The sequence below is a fragment of the Pleurodeles waltl genome, chromosome 8, assembly GCF_031143425.1.
Source record: "Pleurodeles waltl isolate 20211129_DDA chromosome 8, aPleWal1.hap1.20221129, whole genome shotgun sequence".
Classification (NCBI taxonomy): Eukaryota; Metazoa; Chordata; class Amphibia; order Caudata; family Salamandridae; genus Pleurodeles; species Pleurodeles waltl.
This window is the reverse complement of record NC_090447.1, coordinates 346,866,602-346,883,914: the sequence shown is the minus strand read 5'-3', so window position 1 is coordinate 346,883,914 and position 17,313 is coordinate 346,866,602. Positions and strand designations below refer to the sequence as shown.

At 46.5% G+C, this 17,313-nt stretch overlaps 1 protein-coding gene across 3 annotated transcripts in view; it reads left to right on the top strand.

Moving 5' to 3' along the window:
• DDX3X (DEAD-box helicase 3 X-linked) overlaps positions 1 to 17,313 on the top strand; it is a 346,585-nt gene that overhangs the window by 73,396 nt on the left and 255,876 nt on the right. For all 3 annotated transcript variants that reach the window (XM_069204208.1, XM_069204209.1, XM_069204207.1), the window contains 2 exons: positions 1,361 to 1,495; positions 9,457 to 9,556. In XM_069204208.1, the coding sequence (XP_069060309.1) occupies positions 1,361 to 1,495; positions 9,457 to 9,556 (235 nt within the window). The remainder of the gene's footprint in view (positions 1 to 1,360; positions 1,496 to 9,456; positions 9,557 to 17,313) is intronic.

The window sequence follows — 17,313 nt, the reverse complement described above, 5'->3', positions numbered from 1 at the left end:
GCCCTCGTTGTCCTTTTCCACCCATAGGTGAACATAGAATGGTATGGATGGTCGGTCATTCTTTTGTACCAAGAGCCCAGTCTTGGTGAGAGTCGGTAGCCCCCACAAGCACACAACGCCCCCGGCTGACAAACATAAAATGGTTCGGCTTCCCAGGCATGAGATGGGAGCATTTCATGGACTGACTCAAGAAGCTCTTGGCCTCTCAGCATCCTGACCCCGATGTTCTGAATATCCACCTGGGGGGAAACGAGCTGGCGCAGCTGGGCAGAAGAGGTCTGATGGAAAGCATGAGGGCAAATCTCATATCAGCAGCTAGACGATTGGGCAAGGCTACATTTGATCTGGTCAGAAATCATTCCTAGGCACAATTGGAGGGGGGCCATATCGGCAGGCGCATTGGGCAGCTCACGGAAAAAACTGAACACAGCAGCCAAAAAATTTTGCATCCAAAACAGCTGGGAGAGCATCAGACATGGGCTGATCAACCTGCAGAGCCTGGAGTACTTCGTATCAGACGGGGTACACCTGTCCCAACGGGACAGGTTTTTCGGGGGGGAGAGTCACTTTGCCTTGTGATTTAAGACCTCTTCGAAGAAAAACAACTTGCACACATCTGGACCCAACAATAGATGGCAGGAGTATGCAGAGCATGTGAACCTACAGCACTACATGTCATGAACAGAAGCTTACAGGGTAAGTAGCATAATCCTTCCTGACCAAGGTAGTTTCTGACTTTTATATTATCCAGACTATTTATCGTATAGTTTGCCTACTAATCCTTCCACTACTGCAGAGGTTGCTCCACTCTTGGAGCAGATACATTTTTCAGCTGTATGCTGCTACCACATGGTTTCTGAGACTCGAAGGACCTATCAGTAAATGTCCCCAGCAATTTTAATCTGAATGTGGCATATGTATTGGTATGGTTTCACAAACTCCACTTCAGTTGAAATTTTGTGAGTGATTTGGCAAGTGTTTCGGAAGTATTTTGTAAAAACACGTTCATTTAATAGCTTTTCTACCCCATACATGGATGAAGTGCCAAGGATTATGAATTTGTTGCTAATGGTAATTAGCATGAAAATGCGTAACCATAACTTAATATTTGCCTCTAAGGGAGCTACAAAGTGAGAATCTCAGACACCATTTGTGTTGCACCTCCTCCGCGTGGTTCCCCAGCTGACATTTTTTCTTAGTTATTTTAGATCTGTTCTTTTGTTGGAAGGAGAGTTTATAGTTTTAATTATTTAAATGCTTGTGTAAGTTGAAGGATCTGTGCCATGCATGATTGAAGTTCTGTATTCTTACACTTTGACTGGCAAGGCGTTATTTTTGTGTTCTCAATTTATCTTTAAAGATTCCACCTGGGACTCTGGTCGTGGAGGTAGTGCATATGTGAATGGATTTCAGGACCGCGACAGCAGAGTGAATGGCTTTGACAGAGATCGCAGTGGTTTTAGCACAAGAGGTGGACCTGGATGCAGTGACAGAGGTGGGTGATTCCCCCGACCCCTCTTTTTCAGTCTCTGTTGCTATATAATTATACTAAGTATATTAGATTTTCCTTGTTTGGGAAGGGTGGTGTTACATGGAAGCTTTTTTTTTTTTTTTCCCCCCCCTTTTTTTCTTTGAGGGGGAGGTGGAGATGATGCAGGCAATTTGATTTTCTTTTTGATTCACTTTTGCGCTACTAGATGCACCGCTTTATTGTATTATTTTTGTGCTCCCAGTTTTACTAAAAGACCAAATACTCATTTACCTATGTTTCTATGAAGGAAGCCAATGTCAGTATAAAAGTAAAGCTATATCCTGCCATAGCTACAAGACAGTGTTTAATCTTTCCCCAATCTACTCTGCCCCAGTCTACCCATCTGCACCCAAATCCAGTCCTCCTGCTAATGTCAACTAATGTTTTACACTTAATTTTCAATGTGTGGCAAGAAAAGTCCAGTTTGGGATTTATAAAAAACAATAACTCTAACTTGAGCGAATGCGAAACCCATTGCAAATGCTTAATATTTGAAATATCTTACCCTGATGACACCCAACTGGTGATCTGAATTTGGCAAGATCTAGAGACCTCCAAAGCTAGGTTAATTGTAGGAGAAAGCAGGTGGTGTGGATGAGCTTGAGTTGTTTACAACTCAGTGGAGAGGAAAGTTGGTCAAACTTGGTGGCTGAAAGAACTTGATCCCACACCCTGCACTAACTGAATAGTGAAACCTTGGCTTTTTGGTTGATTAAGCTCTCTATGAAAGAACAGGTGACCTGTTTATTTACTGGTTTCAGCATCTCAACTGCTTAGAGAAAAGCACTCCCTTAGCTTCAGGGTTGTGTTTAGGTCTGGGAGGGCAGTAGCCAATGGCTACTGTCCTTGAGGGTGGCTACTCCCTCTTTGTGCCCCCTCCCTGAGGGGAGGGGGGGCACATCCCTATTCCCTATTCCTATTGGGGGAATCCTCCAAAATCAAGATGGAGGATTTCTAAAGGCAGGGGTCACCTCAGCTCAGGACACCTTAGGGGCTGACTGGTGGGTGGTGACTCCTTGTTTTTCTCATGATCTCCCCTGGACTTGCCGCCAAAAGTGCGAGCTGTGTCCAGGGGGCGGGCATCGCCACTAGCTGGAGTGCCCTGGGGCATTGTAACACGAAGCCTGAGCCTTTGAGGCTCACTGCTAGGTGTTACAATTCCTGCAGGGGGGAGGTGTGAAGCACCTCCACCCAGAGCAGGCTTTTGTTTCTGTCCTCAGAGCACAAAGGCCATCACCACATGGGGTCAGAAACTCGTCTCTTAGCAGCAGACTGGCACAGACCAGTCAGCCCTGCACTGAACAATTGGGTAAAATACAGGGGGCATCTCTAAAATGCCCTCTGTGTGCATTTTTTAATAAATTCAACACTGGCATCAGTGTGGGTTTATTATTCTGAGAAGTTTGATACCAAACTTCCCAGTATTCAGTGTAGCCATTCTGGAGCGGTGGAGTTTCTTTTGACAAACTCCCAGACCATATACTTAATATGGCCACACTGTACTTACAATGTCTAAGAATAGACTTAGGCACTGTAGGGGCATATTGCTCATGCAGCTGTGCCCTCACCTGTGGTATAGTGCACCCTGCCTTAGGGCTGTAAGGCCTGCTAGAGGGGTGACTTACCTATGCCACAGGCCTTATTTTGTGGGCATGGCATCCTGAGGGGGATGTCATGTCGACTTTGCCTTTTTCTCCCCACCAACACACACAATCTACAATGGCAGTGTGCATGTGTTAGGTGAGGGGTCCCTTAGGGTGGCGCAACATATGCTGCAGCCCTTAGGGCCCTTCCCTGGTCACAGGGCCCTTGGTACCACTGGTACCTTTTACAATTGACTTATCTGTGTGCCAGGGGTGTGCCAATTATGGAAAAAATGGTACATTTTAGGTGAAAGAACACTGGTGCTGGGGCCTGGTTAGCAGGGTCCCAGCACACTTCTCAGTCGAGTCAGCATCAGTATCCGGCAAAAAGTGGGGGGTAATTGCAACAGGGAGCCATTCCCTTACACCCATGCACTCATCAGCAGACTTGACTACGGTAACGCCCTCTACACCGGCACCACACTGCAACGCAAACTCCAGAGAATCCAGAACACAGCCGCACGCCTCGTCCTTGGTCTCCCCCGCCACGAACGAATCTCACCACACCTCAAATCTCTTCACTGGCTCACCATAGACAAGAGAATCACTTTCAAGATCCTCATCCACGCGCACACATCCCTCCACAACACCAGCCCGACCTACCTCAACGAGAGAGTGAACTTCCACACTCCCACCGTAACCTCCGACCAGCCGACCTCGCACTAGCTACAGTCACCCCCCGTGTCTCCGACACCTCCCCTCCCATCCAGCGAACCACCACAGGAGGCAGGGCCTTCTCCTACCTTGCCCCCACAACCTGGAACTCCCTCTGCAGAACCAAAGACCTACTCTTCAGAAAAAACCGCAAGACATGGCTGTTCGAACAGTAACCCACCCCCCAAGCGCCTTGAGTAGCGTGCGCTATACTTTTTTTTTTTTTTTTTTTTTTTTGATTGAACAAGACCCTTCTCTTCAAATTACATGTGGTGCAAATCGCTGCAACCTGACTGGTCCGTAAACTCCTTAAGAGCACTACACCTAGCTACCTATTAAACGTAATCTGTTAATGTCCTGTTTCATTCATTCATGGCCCCACATACCTGCATGCAACACTTTCTTGGTATCGTCTGGGTAGACTCTGGAGGTCTATAGATAAAGCTCTCCTGAACCCCCACTGTATCAACTAATTGTTACGGAGCTATTTTTGTTCCTGTTTAACTCCTCCCTATTGGAATAGACTTCCCTATTGCATTTCCTCCTGCTTCGATTTTTGGAAAATTAAAAAATAATCATCCCCCGTCTACCCTACTCCACTTCAATAAACTACAATATACCCCTCCACTCTACTTCCTTCTTCCCATTCCAGTCTATGCCAAACCACCCCACACCTCCCCACTGTACTTCATTCTACCCTCTCCAGACTGCTGCCACACTACGCCCTTTGCCCCGTCTCGGACTGCCCCACTCCAGTCTAATTCTACCCTACTCTGATTTACCCCTAAATCACCCCACTCTACTTCATTGTACCCTACTCCAATCTGTCCACCAACATTTGGCCATAGAGAAGATCAGCTACACTGGTGTACAACATGGCTAAAACATATTGCCAAAGCAAATAGCTCTCACATAGGCGTGAGACCGATTGTGTTGCAGATGATTGTTTTATATAATATTGTTTGGATTGATGCTAAAACTCTTCCCATTATTCCTTTGTGACACTCAACACTAGCTCCTCACTAAGGCTTACTTACCCTCATTGCTTAGACTCTTAACAGGCTGAATATTAGTAAAAAAAAGGCACCATGCCCATTTAAGCATTGAGAGATTGCTGCTGGTCCTAATGTTAGAAGTTTCCCATAAAGTATACTCTGAATGCCTGCCACCCTGGCTGTCTTTAGACTGACTTGTGGCAATGTGTTTGTTTTGGGGGCACATCTGTTTTAGCAATACCATTTTAAAGAGATTGCTGAATACCCTGTATACTGTCCACTTTAACTATGGTGAGGTGTTTGGTCTTCATCTCGTCACATTTGCAGGAAGCTGGCCTGGTGTGTGGTGGATACCTGAGGTGCTTAAACCTTATATCAGGTCTAGGTATCCCGTAGTGTAGGCAGTGTCTAGAAGCCATGCTCTCTAGAGGTAGCTGTGGATAAGAAGCCAAGTGCAAGGAAATGCCTCCTTGGCATGGTTACCCCCTGACTTTTGCCTTTGCTGATGCTAAGTTTTGATTTGAAAGTGTGCTGAGGCCTGCTAACCAGGCCCCAGCACCAGTGCTCTTTCCCTAACCTGTACTTTTGTTTCCACAATTGGCACACCCTGGCATCCAGGTATGCTCCTTGTAACTGGTACCAAGGGCCCTGATGCCAGGGAAGGTCTCTAAGGGATGCAGCATGTCTTATGCCACCCTGGGGACCCCCTCACTCCGCACAGACACACTGCTTGCCAGCTTGTGTGTGCTGCTGAGGACAAAACGAGTAAGTCGACATGGCACTCCCCTCAGGGTGCCATGCCAACCTCACACTCCCTATGTAGTATAGATAAGTCACCCCTCTAGCAGGCCTTACAGCCCTAAGGCAGGGTGCACTAAACCATAGGTGAGGGCATAAGTGCATGAGCACTATGCCCCTACAGTGTCTAAGCAAAACCTTAGACCTTGTAAGTACACGGTAGCCATAAGAGTATATGGTCTGGGAGTCTGTCATGCACGAACTCCACAGCACCATAATGGCTACACTGAAAACTGGGAAGTTTGGTATCCAGCTTCTCAGCACAATAAATACACACTGATGCCAGTGTACATTTTATTGTGAAATACACCCCAGAGGGCACCTTAGAGGTGCCCCCTGAAACCTTAACCAACTATCCGTGTAGGCTGACTAGTTTTAGCAGCCTGCCACACACCAGACATGTTGTTGGCCACATGGGGAGAGTGCCTTTGTCACTCTGTGGCTAGTAACAAAGCCTGTACTGCGTGGAGGTGCTTCACACCTCCCCCTGCAGGAACTGTAACACCTGGCTGTGAGCCTCAAAGGCTCACCCCCTTGGTTACAGCACCCCAGGGCACTCCAGCTATTGGAGTTGCCCGCCCCCTCCGGCTACGACCCCACTTTTGGCAGCAAGGCCGAAGGAGATGATGAGAAAAACAAGGAATAGTCACTGGCCAGTCAGGACAGCTCCTAAGGTGTCCTGAGGTGACTCTGACTTTTAGAAATCCTCCATCTTGCAGATGGAGGATTCCCCAATAGGATTAGGGATGTGCCTCCCCTCCCCTCCCCTCAGGGAGGAGGCACAAAGAGGGTGTAGCCACCCTCAGGGCTAGTAGCCATTGGCTACTAACCCCCCAGACCTAAACACGCCCTTAAATGTAGTATTTAAGGGCTCCCTAGAACCTAGGAACTCGCATTCCTGCAAACTAAGAGACTGCTAAGCTGAAGAACCCTGCAGAGAAGATGGAGACACCAACTGCTTTGGCCCCAGCTCTACAGGCCTGTCTCCCCACTTCTAAAGACACTGCTCCAGCGACGCTTTCCACAGGGACCAGCGACCTCTGAAGCCTCAGGTCTGCCCTGCATCTAGAAGGACCAAGAACTCCCGAGGACAGCAGCTCTGTTCACCAAAGACTGCAACTTTGCAACAAAGAAGCAACTTTGAAACAACTCGTGTTTCCCGCTGGAAGCGTGAGACTTGGCACTCTGCACCCAACGCCCCCGGCTCGACTTGTAGAGAACTATCACTTCAGGGAGGACGCCCCGGCGACTGCGAGACCGTGAGTAGCCAGAGTTGACACCCCCTCTGCCTGCTTCTAAGATCCGACGCCTGGTAAAGATCTGCACCCGCAGCCCCCAGGGCCTGAAGGATCCGACCTCCAGTGCAGGAGTGACCCCCAGGTGGCCCTCTCCCTTGCCCAGGTGGTGGCTACCTGAGGAGCCCCCCCCCCCCCCCCCCCCCCTTGCCTGCCTGCATCGCTGAAGAGACCTCTTGGTCTCCCATTGAAACCTATCGCGAACCCGACGCGTGTTTGCACCCGGCCGCCCGCATGCTGCTGAGGGTGTACTTTCTGTGCTGACTTGTCCCCCCCCCCCTCCCCCCCGGTTCCCTACAAAACCCCCCTGGTCTGCCCTCCGAAGACGCGGGTACTTGTCTGCTGGCAGACTGGAACCGGGGCACCCCCTTCTCCATTTAAGCCTATGCGTTTTGGGCACCACTTTGACCTCTGCACCTGACCGGCCCTGAGCTGCTGGTGTGGTAACTTTAGGGTTGCTCTGAACCCAACGGTGGGCTACCTTGGACCCAAACTTGAACCCCGTAGGTGGTTTACTTACCTGCAAAAAGTAACAAACTCTTATTCCCCCCCCCCCCCCGCCCAGGAACTGTTGAAAATTGCACTAAGTGTCTAGTTTTAAAATAGCTGTATGTGATTTATGTGAAAAGTATATATGCTATTTTGCTAATTCAAAATTCGTAAAGTACTTACCTGCAATACCTTTCATTTGAAGTATTACATGTAAAATTTGAACCCGTGGTTCCTAAAATAAACTAAGAAAATAGATTTTTCTATACAAAAACCTATGGGCCTGGAATGGTCTGAGTGTGTGTTCCTCATTTATTGCCTGTGTGTGAACAACAAATGCTTAACACTACTCCTTTGATAAGCCTACTGCTCGACCACACTACCACAAAATAGAGCATTAGTATTCTCTTTTTGCCACTATCTTACCTCTAAGGGGAACCCTTGGACTCTGTGCATACTATTACCTACTTTGAAATAGGTGATAAGCATCTCCACCCAGTACAGGCTGTTACTAGCCACAGAGTGACAAAGGCACTCTCCCCATGTGGCCAGTCAGACAACATTTCGTATGATTCTGAAGGAGTTTTAAAAAGTATTCTTGAACTGCTGTGCTGAATTATGTATTTTTGAGATCTAAGAAGCCACCTTAAAAAAACAAAACAAAACAAAATGCAGTGGGCAGTTAAACTGATGTAGGTTGTAGTTCTTCTATTGACTAATTCTTGTGACCAAGAAGCTACCATAGCCTTAAGCCCTTGACTTTGAGTCCTCTTCAATTGAAGTTGACTTGGCCACCCTTGCTGTTTTCAAGGGCAACCACATTCTTGAGAACAAACTAAGCCACCATCATGACCACCTAAATTTACCCTAATCTCTGAAGAGTGTATCCAGTCACACTGCAGCCTCAACATATGTCCACCAGCATAGTGTACTGTAAAACTGCCCAAACGTCTGGAGGCAGAAGGAATTAAAGATCATGTTGGTGCAGCCTTTAGGCTGGTGCAGTGTAAGATGTCATGACTTAGATGAACAGAATTTCCTTGTTGAAGGATACAGATAACCAGGTGGGCATGTGAGGTTACCATGCTCTATCAACTGTCAGGAACGCTTACATGGGGGGGGGGGGGGTATGGCTTATTATGCGAGTCATTGAGATCATTCTAGGAGAAGTATCCCAGGCCAATTATGGTAAAAGTAGCTTTAGCTTTGATAAATTCTTAATCTGCAACAAAACGGCGTGACCCTTCACAGAAGCTCAACTGTCTAAAGACCTCTTCATAAACCCCAGATGTCACTATACATTGTGGAGCTTGCATGCCTTCAGGTCAACTGCAGTCTCTAACATCCTGATCATGAAGATGATGAAATACAGGAGTTGGGTTGGCCCTGAAAGGGATCCCTGTACTCTATTACCCACAGATCCGATAGGTTACAAGTAAGCCCCATAGGATTGCATTGGCTACAATATATTGCTATAAGAAATCTAGCACCACAGAGCTTGGAGCACTGGATATTTAAAAGTGATAGTCTTCTGTGTTTATTTTGTGTTTAAAATAGTGCCAAAAGGGGGTCTAATTTCTATCAGAAGGACATCAGTATAAAGGCCATAGAATAACTGTCTATGCAGGATGCTGCCCCGCAAGCAGTTTCGGCTCCATGGCCCCTGAAGTGTTCAAAGTTGTGTCCCCACAAACTGTATATACTGGACTACTGTGGAGAAGGAGATGAATATTTTGGATTGTTGAAATGTTCCCTTTGTGGAAGTGCATCTCAGATCAGTGTGATCTGACACAAATTTGTGCAGTTAATTGAGACTCAAGTGTTTTTAACCATTTTTGACTCCATCTTTAATGCCACATATGTGGACGTTTTGTTGAATCTGGTGATGAACCATCTTTCATAAACCTGCCCCAAGCTAATTTTTCTTCAGATTATTAAAGATAGGTATGTTGGAGTGCTAATGTTCCATGCAAGTAAGAGTTCTGCCTCCAGTTTGTAGCTTATGAATGGCATCAGTCGTTTATAGAAGTGAATTTTATTTTTCTTGTTAGGTGGTGTAAGTGACGGGAAAGGATGGAGCTCTGGCAGAGATACTGATGCATATAGCAGCTTTGGTTCCCGGAGTGATCGTGGAAATGGAGCAAGAGGAAGGTGAGCATTCTCGTTTTGGATTTTCACTTAGTAATTTTTGTTCAGAAGTTGGTTTAAGGTTTGTCCTTCAAGTGTTCATTTTTGAAAATAAAGTCCCCCCACACTTTTTTTCTTTCTTTTTTGAGAGAGCACACACACAAGAAGCTAGTAATGGTGCCTGTGCCGTGAATTTCTTATTTGGTTTCTCTAAACCTTGTACCCATCCCAGGAGTGCAATTCTAGGTGCAGTTTGTTGCATTAAGTTACGAGTCAAAGCGGACACTTAATTCACACTTGTATGCCTGGACTGAGGCACATCACCATGCCAAGTTTAAAATCTGTGCTTCGGAGATTGCAGTTCGAAACCTGCTCGATACCGTATCGCCAAAGCTCTATAATACTTAGCTTGAGTGTATCGGATTTGTTTGGGTCCAGAACTGTCAGATGGTGGTTCTGCTGTGCCCCGTTTCCCCCCAGCCTGCATGAGAAACAAAATAGTGACTGGGTTAATTCCCCCTGGGACTAGGGGTACAATGCACAGTGTTTTGAGGTTGTGGCACCTAGCAGATTTTCTAGGATCATGAAGCTTTTAGATTCAGCAGGAAAGTGGTCATGGTCTCTGCAGCTAAACAATAGCAAAACTTAGAGCTGTGTGAGCATGCCAGTTCCTTTGAATTCACTTTGTGTGAAAAAGCTAGTGTTCTAGGTTTTCACATGTTGTAATTGAACATGCTGTTAGTTGCTCGCAAAGGTAATGTCAACTGTCAGCAATGGATAGTAACTGAGGGGGGGGGGGGGTACATGAGGTGAGTAGGTAATACTTAAGCCCATTTTCTTTGTCATTGCGCATTTTCTGTCCTTTTGATTGTTGTACATGTAGTGATACCTCAAGTGCAACGGGCTGGCCTGTCAATCAGATGAGGTGGTGGGGGAAAAAACTCCATCCTATCTTTGCTGTGTTAGACTGGGTGATTGCTGATACCAATATATTGCGTAGCGGGCTTGACCACATGTACAATTTTAAGTCCAGACCCTCCCCAGTGAAAAGGCAGTATTAGATGGTCTCATTTGAATCTGAGCTGTTAACCATCACAGAGTAATCTAATTAGTTGTGATTTGAGAGTGTGGGAGAAAGGAGTGGTAGGGGTGTGTTCACAAATAAGTAGAGCAGCTTTAGAAGAACTACCCTCTTCAGTCCTCTGTGGCCAGTGTGTAAGCTGGAGGGAGGATCAGTGTGTGATCTGTTCAATTTCCTTTTCAATCGCTGTGCCATAATTCTCATGTATAATGTAGGAAACAAGCTCTGTGTACACTATATCAAAATGAGATAGTGTGCACAGAGTCCAGGGGTTCCCCAAAAGGCTTTACAGAGGCAATAATAGATAATACTAATGCTCCTATTTGTGATAGTGTGGTCGAGCAGTTAGGCTTATCAGAAGGTAGTGTTAAGCATAAGCATTTGTTGTACACACAAGCAATAAGTGAATACACACACTCAATAACCACTCCAGACCAATAGGTTTTTGTATAGAAAAATATTTTCTTTATTTTTAGAACCACAAGATTCATTTGGCAGGTAAGTACATTAAATGAAAGATACTTTGCATAGTAATAATTAGAACTTTGAATGGATTCAACAGTGTACACAGTTTTCTTTAAAATGGCAAAAAGCTATTTTAAAAATGGACACTGCAGTTTTCAACATTTCCTGGGAGAGGTAAGTAAAATATTAGTAAACACTAGGAGGAGTGTCTGCCCCAGTTGGGACCACTCATAATGTGCCCAGAGCTGAGGTGAACCCCTCTTGGCTGAATTTTCCATCTTGCTTTGGAGATTGTTAGCCAATAGGGTTAGAAATGTGCATCCCCCCCACCCCCGCTTCCTGAAAGGGAGTGGGAACAGGAAGGGGTTAGCTACTGCCCTCATTAACTCCTGCAACACCCATGAAGCTAGTATTTATGGGCACCCCTGAAACTTGATCTTTAGATTCCTGTGGACCTTGGAGGACTGAAGAGCCACACCAGCAGAGAAGCCTCCAGACAACTGACTTGGCCCCAGACCTACTGGCCTGTCTGCTGCTTCAAGACTCTTGAACAAAAAGGCGACACCCTGCAGGACCAGTGACCTCTCCAAACCCCTAGATGACTGACTGCCTACCTACCGAAGGACCAAGCTTTTAGACGACAGTGGCCCTATCCACAAACAACCCTCCGAGAAGGACTCCTGACCCTCCTGGATCTGCAAGTCTTGCCAACTCTGCACCAGATGCCCATGGCCCAAGTCCAGGTTGCCAACTGGTCCAGAGAAGGTCTCGGGTGATTCTGACCAAGTCCACCCTGGGTTGACCTCTCCTCACCAATACAATGACACCTGCAGCCTAAATCCAGAGAACCTCCCCTGACCGCAGGCGGCTCTGGTGAGAATTTCTTGACCCCTAAAGGTACCCCCCTACACCCACAGCCCCCTTTCCTAGCGGAACCCAACAGACTGTCCAGCATCCTCCAGTGGGCTCGCTACTTACCTGTCCAGCCTTTGGTGTTTTTCCATTTCCCTGGACCAAGCCTGTAGCATGTGACCCCGGGGGTTCCTCCATTGAAAAGCATTTGGCATCCAGTGCTGTTTGCGCTTTGCACCCGGCCATCTTTTTGCTGCTGAGGGTGTGTTTTGGTGCTAACCTGTGGACGCCCAGGTGCTATAAACTCCTTCAGACAGTGCCTTGAAGTCATGGGTACTTACCTTGAAGCGGTTTCTAAATGCTCCCATTCTCTATAGTGTTCCATGGGGTGGCCAACACCAACTTTTACCTTTTGCACCCGGCAGACCCTGTGCTGCTGGTGGTACACCTTGGGTATCTTCCATACTTTTGGGCTGTGGATATCTTAACCCCCGAAGACTGGGATCTTAAAGTAGAGTACTTACTGCCAACTGGGTTACTTTTGGACTGCAAACTTTTCTGTGAATTCCAAAGATAGTGCATTTAATACTTAAACGTAATACACTCTTGAAACTCTACTTAAGTGTGACTAAAGTCCTTTGTTACTTTATTCCTAGAACCAAAAGTATATATTTGTTATATATTTAATACATAACATTGGCCTGGAGTTTGTCAGAGTGTATGCCTCATTATGTGACTGTGTACAACAAATTCTTGGCACTACCCTTTGATAAGCCGAACTGCTTGACCACACGAACACAAGCATTAGTATTTACTTTAGCCTCTGAAAAAAAAATACTGGACTTTGTACACACTGTACCTTATGTTAGTATAGTGTATATAGAGAACCAGCTTCTTGCAATGTGTGCTGTACGTCTTCATGATGCATATTTTCTCATCCCTATCACATTGAAGCATCGCAGATTTTTAAGCATAGGCAGTGTGCACTATTGATACTTTATGTTCGGTGGCATGTGTAGCTGCAGATACACATGCTGTGCATAGTCCGCCGTCTGGTGTTGGGTCGGAGTGTTACAAGTTGTTTTTCTTCGAAGAAGTCTTTTAGAGTCACGAGACCGAGGGACTCCTCACACTTCGGTTCCATTGCGCATGGGCGTCGACTCCATCTTAGATTGTTTTTTTTCCGCCATCGGGTTCGGACGTGTTCCTTTTCGCTCCGTGTTTAGGGTCGGAAAGTTAGTCAGAATCAACGGAAAATTCGTCGGTATTGTTTCGTTCGGTATCGGGATAGTTAGGGCAAATCGACACTTAGCCTTAAAGAGCTCCGGTAACCCTTCGGGGTATTTTCGATCCCCCGTCGGGGCCTGGTCGGCCTGACCGCGCGCAACATCGAGACTGATGGCACGGACCCCGTTCCGATTATGTCCTAAATGCCACAGTAAATATCCTTATACAGACCAACATTTGGTCTGTAACTTGTGCCTGTCCCCCGAGCACAAGGAAGAGTCGTGTGAGGCCTGTCGCGCGTTTCGGTTCGAGGAAAAACGCTCAGGGACCGAAGAGCCAGGAGGTTGCAGATGGCTTCCACGCCGACAGGACAACAAGGGTTCGAGGAGGAGGAAGAAGAAGAAACAACTTTCTCCATCCGCGAATCGGATTCCGAAGAATTCGACGTCGACGAGCAACCAACCGTGAGTAAGACGTCGAAAGAAAGATCACACAAAAAAACAGACAAAGCCCAGGGGACGCCACTGCCAACAGGCCATGGCATAACCCATAAAGTAGGTGACCGTCCATCGGCACCGAAAAAGGGCGAGCTGGTGCCAAAGTCGTCCGACTCAGGTCGAGACACAGGCACGCAACAATCTCGGGACCGAGAGAGTGGTGCAGAAAAGGCTCGACACAGAGATAGCGGCACCGAAGCTACTCAACACAGAGATAGCGGCACCGAAGATGGTCGGCACTGAGAGGCCAAGACACCGAAAAAGAGAAAGATCTCGTCGGAGCCGAAAACAACTAAAGACACTGTTTCGGTGCCAAAACACCCGGCAACCGAACCAAAAACCAGTTCCTACTCAGAGGAACAATCACTGTCCTCCCAACTAAAAAGACACCGATTTGAGGAGGAATTACAAACTACAGAGGTAGATCACACGCAAAAGCGGATCTTTATCCAAAGGGGTACAGGGAAAATCAGCACTCTTCCCCCAATCAGAAGGAAAAGGAAACTTGACTTCCAACAACAAGACAAGCCACCACAAGCAAAGGTGGTAAAGAGGGTAACACCACCACCCTCTCCACCACAGTCAACTCATGTATCACCGGCACAGACTCCACCACAATCACCAGCTCATACCACCATGAGCCAGGATGATCAGGAAGCATGGGACCTCTATGATGCTCCAGTATCGGACAATAGTCCAGAGTCGTACCCAACTAAACCCTCACCACCTGAGGACAGTACAGCATATGCACAGGTGGTAGCTAGGGCAGCCAAATTTCATAATGTATCTCTACATTCGGAGCCTATTGAGGATGACTTCCTCTTTAACACCCTGTCCACCACCCACAGCCATTATCAAAGCCTTCCCATGCTCCCAGGAATGCTAAGGCACGCTAAACAGATTTTCAAGGAGCCTTTTAAAAGCAGAGCAATAACTCCAAGGGTGGAGAAAAAAATACAAGGCACCGCCCACAGACCCTGCTTTTATTACATCACAACTGACACCAGATTCAGTAGTCGTAGGAGCAGCTCGTAAAAGAGCCAACTCTCATACATCAGGCGACGCACCACCTCCGGACAAGGAGAGCCGCAAGTTTGATGCAGCTGGGAAGAGGGTTGCAGCACAAGCTGGAAATCAGCGGCGCATCGCCAACTCGCAAGCACTCCTAGCGCGATACGACAGGGCCCATTGGGACGAGATGCAGCATCTCATCGAGCACCTCCCCAAAGAATTCCAGAAACGAGCGAAACAAGTGGTTGAAGAGGGGCAAAATATCTCCAACAACCAAATCCGTTCTTCTATGGATGCAGCAGATACAGCTGCAAGAACAATAAATACTGCTGTGACAATAAGGAGGCACGCATGGCTGCGCACATCTGGCTTCAAACCTGAGATACAACAGGCAGTGCTCAATATGCCGTTCAATGAACAGCAATTGTTTGGCCCAGAAGTGGACACTGCAATTGAAAAATTAAAGGAGGACACTGACTCAGCCAAAGCCATGGGCGCACTCTATTCCCCGCAGGACAGAGGCACATTTCGCAAAACAACTTTCAGAGGAGGGTTTCGAGGTCAAGCCACAGAAGCCAGCACCTCACAAACAAGACCACCTACCTACCAGGGACAATATCAAAGGGGTGGCTTTCGAGGCCAATACAGAGGGGGCCAATTCCCAAGAAACCGGGTAAAGTTTCAAGGTCCCAAAACCCCTCAAAATAAACAGCGACTCACAGGTCACACAACCCCTTCACACAACACCAGTGGGGGGAAGACTAAGCCAGTTCCACAGATCATGGGAGGAAATAACAACAGACACTTGGGTCTTAGCAATTATCCAACATGGTTATTGCATAGAATTTCTCCAACTCCCTCCAAACGTCCCACCGAAAACACACTATGTCAAAACAGCATATAGACCTTCTAGGACTAGAAGTTCAAGCATTACTGCAAAAAGACGCAATAGAATTAGTACCAAAAACACAAAAGAACACAGGAGTTTACTCACTGTACTTTCTAATACCGAAAAAGGACAAAAGTCTGAGACCAATATTAGATCTCAGAACACTAAACACCTACATCAAATCAGACCACTTTCACATGGTCACGTTACAAGACGTAATACCACTACTGAAACAGCAAGACTACATGACAACGTTGGATCTAAAAGATGCGTATTTCCATATACCAATACATCCCTCGCACAGGAAATACCTAAGGTTCGTATTCAAAGGAATACATTACCAATTCAAAGTGTTGCCATTCGGAATAACAGCACCAAGAGTCTTTACAAAATGTCTAGCAGTAGTAGCTGCACATATCAAGAGGCAGCAAATACACGTGTTCCCGTACCTAGACGATTGGTTAATCAAAACCAACTCGCTAACAGTGTTCACACCACACAGATTATGTTATACAAACCCTTTACAAACTGGGTTTCTCCATCAACTATGCAAAGTCACACCTTTTGCCGTGTCAAACACAGCAATACTTAGGAGCGACAATCAACACAACAAAAGGGATAGCCACTCCAAGTCCACAAAGGGTTCAAAATTTTCACAAGGGGATACAAGCTATGTATCCAACACAAAAGATACACGCAAAGATGGTATTAAAACTCCTAGGCATGATCTCCTCATGCATAACCATTGTCCCAAACGCAAGATTGCACATGCGGCCCTTACAACAGTGCCTAGCATCACAATGGTCACATGCACAGGGTCAACTTCTAGATCTGGTGTTGATAGACCGCCAAACATACATCTCGCTTCTATGGTGGAACAGTACAAATTTAAACAAAGGGCGGCCTTTCCAAGACCCAGTGCCACAATACGTGATAACAGATGCTTCCATGACAGGGTGGGGAGCACACCTCAATCAACACAGCATCCAAGGACAATGGGACGTACATCAAAGAAAGTTTCATATAAATCACCTAGAATTGTTAGCAGTATTTCTAGCGTTGAAAGCATTCCAACCAATGATAACCCACAAATACATTCTTGTCAAAACAGACAACATGACGACAATGTATTATTTAAACAAACGGGGGAACACACTTGACACAGTTGTGTCTCCTAACACAAAAAATATGGCATTGGGCAATTCACAACCACATTCGCCTAATAGCACAGTTTATTCCAGGGATCCAGAACCAGCTAGCAGACAATCTCTCTCGGGATCACCAACAGGTCCACGAATGGGAAATTCACCCCCAAATCCTGAACACCTACTTCCAAATTTAGGGAACACCTCAAATAGATCTATTTGCAACAAAAGAAAACGCAAAATGCCAAAACTTCGCATCCAGGTACCCACACCGGCAATCTCAAGGCAATGCTCTATGGATGAATTGGTCAGGGATATTTGCGTACACTTTTCCCCCTCTCCCTCTCCTTCCATATCTAGTAAACAGATTGAGTCAAAACAAACTCAAACTCATACTAATAGCACCAACATGGGCAAGACAACCTTGGTATACCACACTACTAGACCTGTCAGTAGTACCTCATGTCAAACTACCCAACAGGCCAGATCTGTTAACACAACACAAACAACAGATCAGGCATCCAAACCCAGCATCGCTGAATCTAGCAATTTGGCTCCTGAAATCCTAGAATTTGGACACTTAAACCTCACGCAAGAGTGTATGGAGGTCATAA